The sequence below is a fragment of the Acyrthosiphon pisum genome, chromosome A1 (assembly GCF_005508785.2).
Source record: "Acyrthosiphon pisum isolate AL4f chromosome A1, pea_aphid_22Mar2018_4r6ur, whole genome shotgun sequence".
NCBI lineage: Eukaryota > Metazoa > Arthropoda > Insecta > Hemiptera > Aphididae > Acyrthosiphon > Acyrthosiphon pisum.
Window position 1 is genome coordinate 161,248,653 of NC_042494.1, and position 1,402 is coordinate 161,250,054.

The 1,402-nt window shown below is 22.4% G+C and overlaps 1 protein-coding gene across 2 annotated transcripts in view; it reads right to left on the bottom strand.

Moving 5' to 3' along the window:
- Positions 1 to 666: 666 nt before the first annotated feature.
- The window catches only part of LOC100570130, a 4,072-nt gene continuing 3,336 nt past the window's right edge, over positions 667 to 1,402 (bottom strand). The window contains exons 3-4 of one of the 2 annotated variants that reach the window (XR_001679743.2): positions 887 to 1,017; positions 667 to 819 (exon numbers count right to left, since the gene is read on the bottom strand). Coding sequence is in view for 1 of the 2 variants with exons in the window: in XM_016805709.2 (XP_016661198.1) it covers positions 964 to 1,017 (54 nt within the window). In the remaining variant the exon portion in view is untranslated. The remainder of the gene's footprint in view (positions 820 to 886; positions 1,018 to 1,402) is intronic. The other variant, XM_016805709.2, reaches the window with a different exon arrangement.

Genomic DNA, 1,402 nt, shown 5'->3' on the forward strand with positions numbered 1-1,402 from the left:
GTCTTAGGTAGTCAATTTTTAAGTTAGAACATTCAATAATATTATTTATAGTATATATTTCTCCATTTTTTTTTATGGAACTTTCCAGAAGGTATAGACATGATTCACTATATTAATAAAATGAAGTATATTTTGTTTAAAAAAAAGTCAATATAATAACATATTATCAAAAATAAAGTAGGTACAATATTAAATTACAATATAATCACACAATATGCAGCTAAGAGTGTTCTACAAAATTTAAAAAACACTAATAACTATTTTTCAGAATTTTAAATACCTATTATATTATATTATAATATTACATACATTTAGATATTATTATAAATTTTATTTAATTAATCCTTCAAAAATTAAAATTATGAGATGACATATTAATATAATATAATATCCTATTTGGGCCCCAGGCTGTATTGTAAAAAAATAAAAAAATAATTAAACATAGGTAAAATAAAAAATAATGATTGATATATAATTTGTTGAGACAAGAGTTCTTGTTACTCATATCATTTTTTAAGTAAGACAAATAAAATGTAAATAAATGTTTCATACAAAATATACAATAAAAAGCATTAAAATAATATTTTTGTTAAATTAATGTAATAAATTAAATAATTAATAAATAATAACAATATTATGTACCTACGACTTGACATGGAAATAAAATATAAAAATAACATGGCTATATTATAATATCATCAGAAAATTGTTTTCAATTTTTTTATTTCTTTCATTACCATCATTAATATCACTAGATTTAATACATTATTGAGGTGCTCATTAACAATTCATCTAAATTCATGATGCTTCTATATTGGCCTAAAAAAACAATATATATAATTAAATTAAGTTTTTATCCTAGTAAAATTTAAGAAAGGTGACTCACATTAAATACCGGTAATTTTGACATTAAACTTACAGCAGAATTTTCCGTATTGATATCAAGACTTGAATTTTCCATCATTATACTGAGTTGTTCATTAACGTTTCATCCAAATTAATGATGCTTCTATTGGCCTGATAAAAACAAATTTAAAAAGGCGGGTAAGTCGTGGATGTCGCTCTGCTGTACAGTAGGTTACAAGTGGGTTACTGTAATGGATGGAATTAAATTTGAATCCAATGATATTATATCATTGTATACGAAAAACGATTCTGAACGGAGATGATTTGTCAGTCTAGGATATATTATTTTTAAAGAAAAACTTATGGAGAACCTTGTACCAAATTTTAAAAACTTAGTTATAAAAGAAAAATTTTTACGATTTTTCAACCACTAAATTACTTGCAAATTTTCGCAATTTTGACATATTTCGTATAAATTTGAACTTTAAATGCTTATAAATAAAAATTGTGACAATGTATTCCTTTTATTTTGCAACTGCTATTGTAAAAATATGTT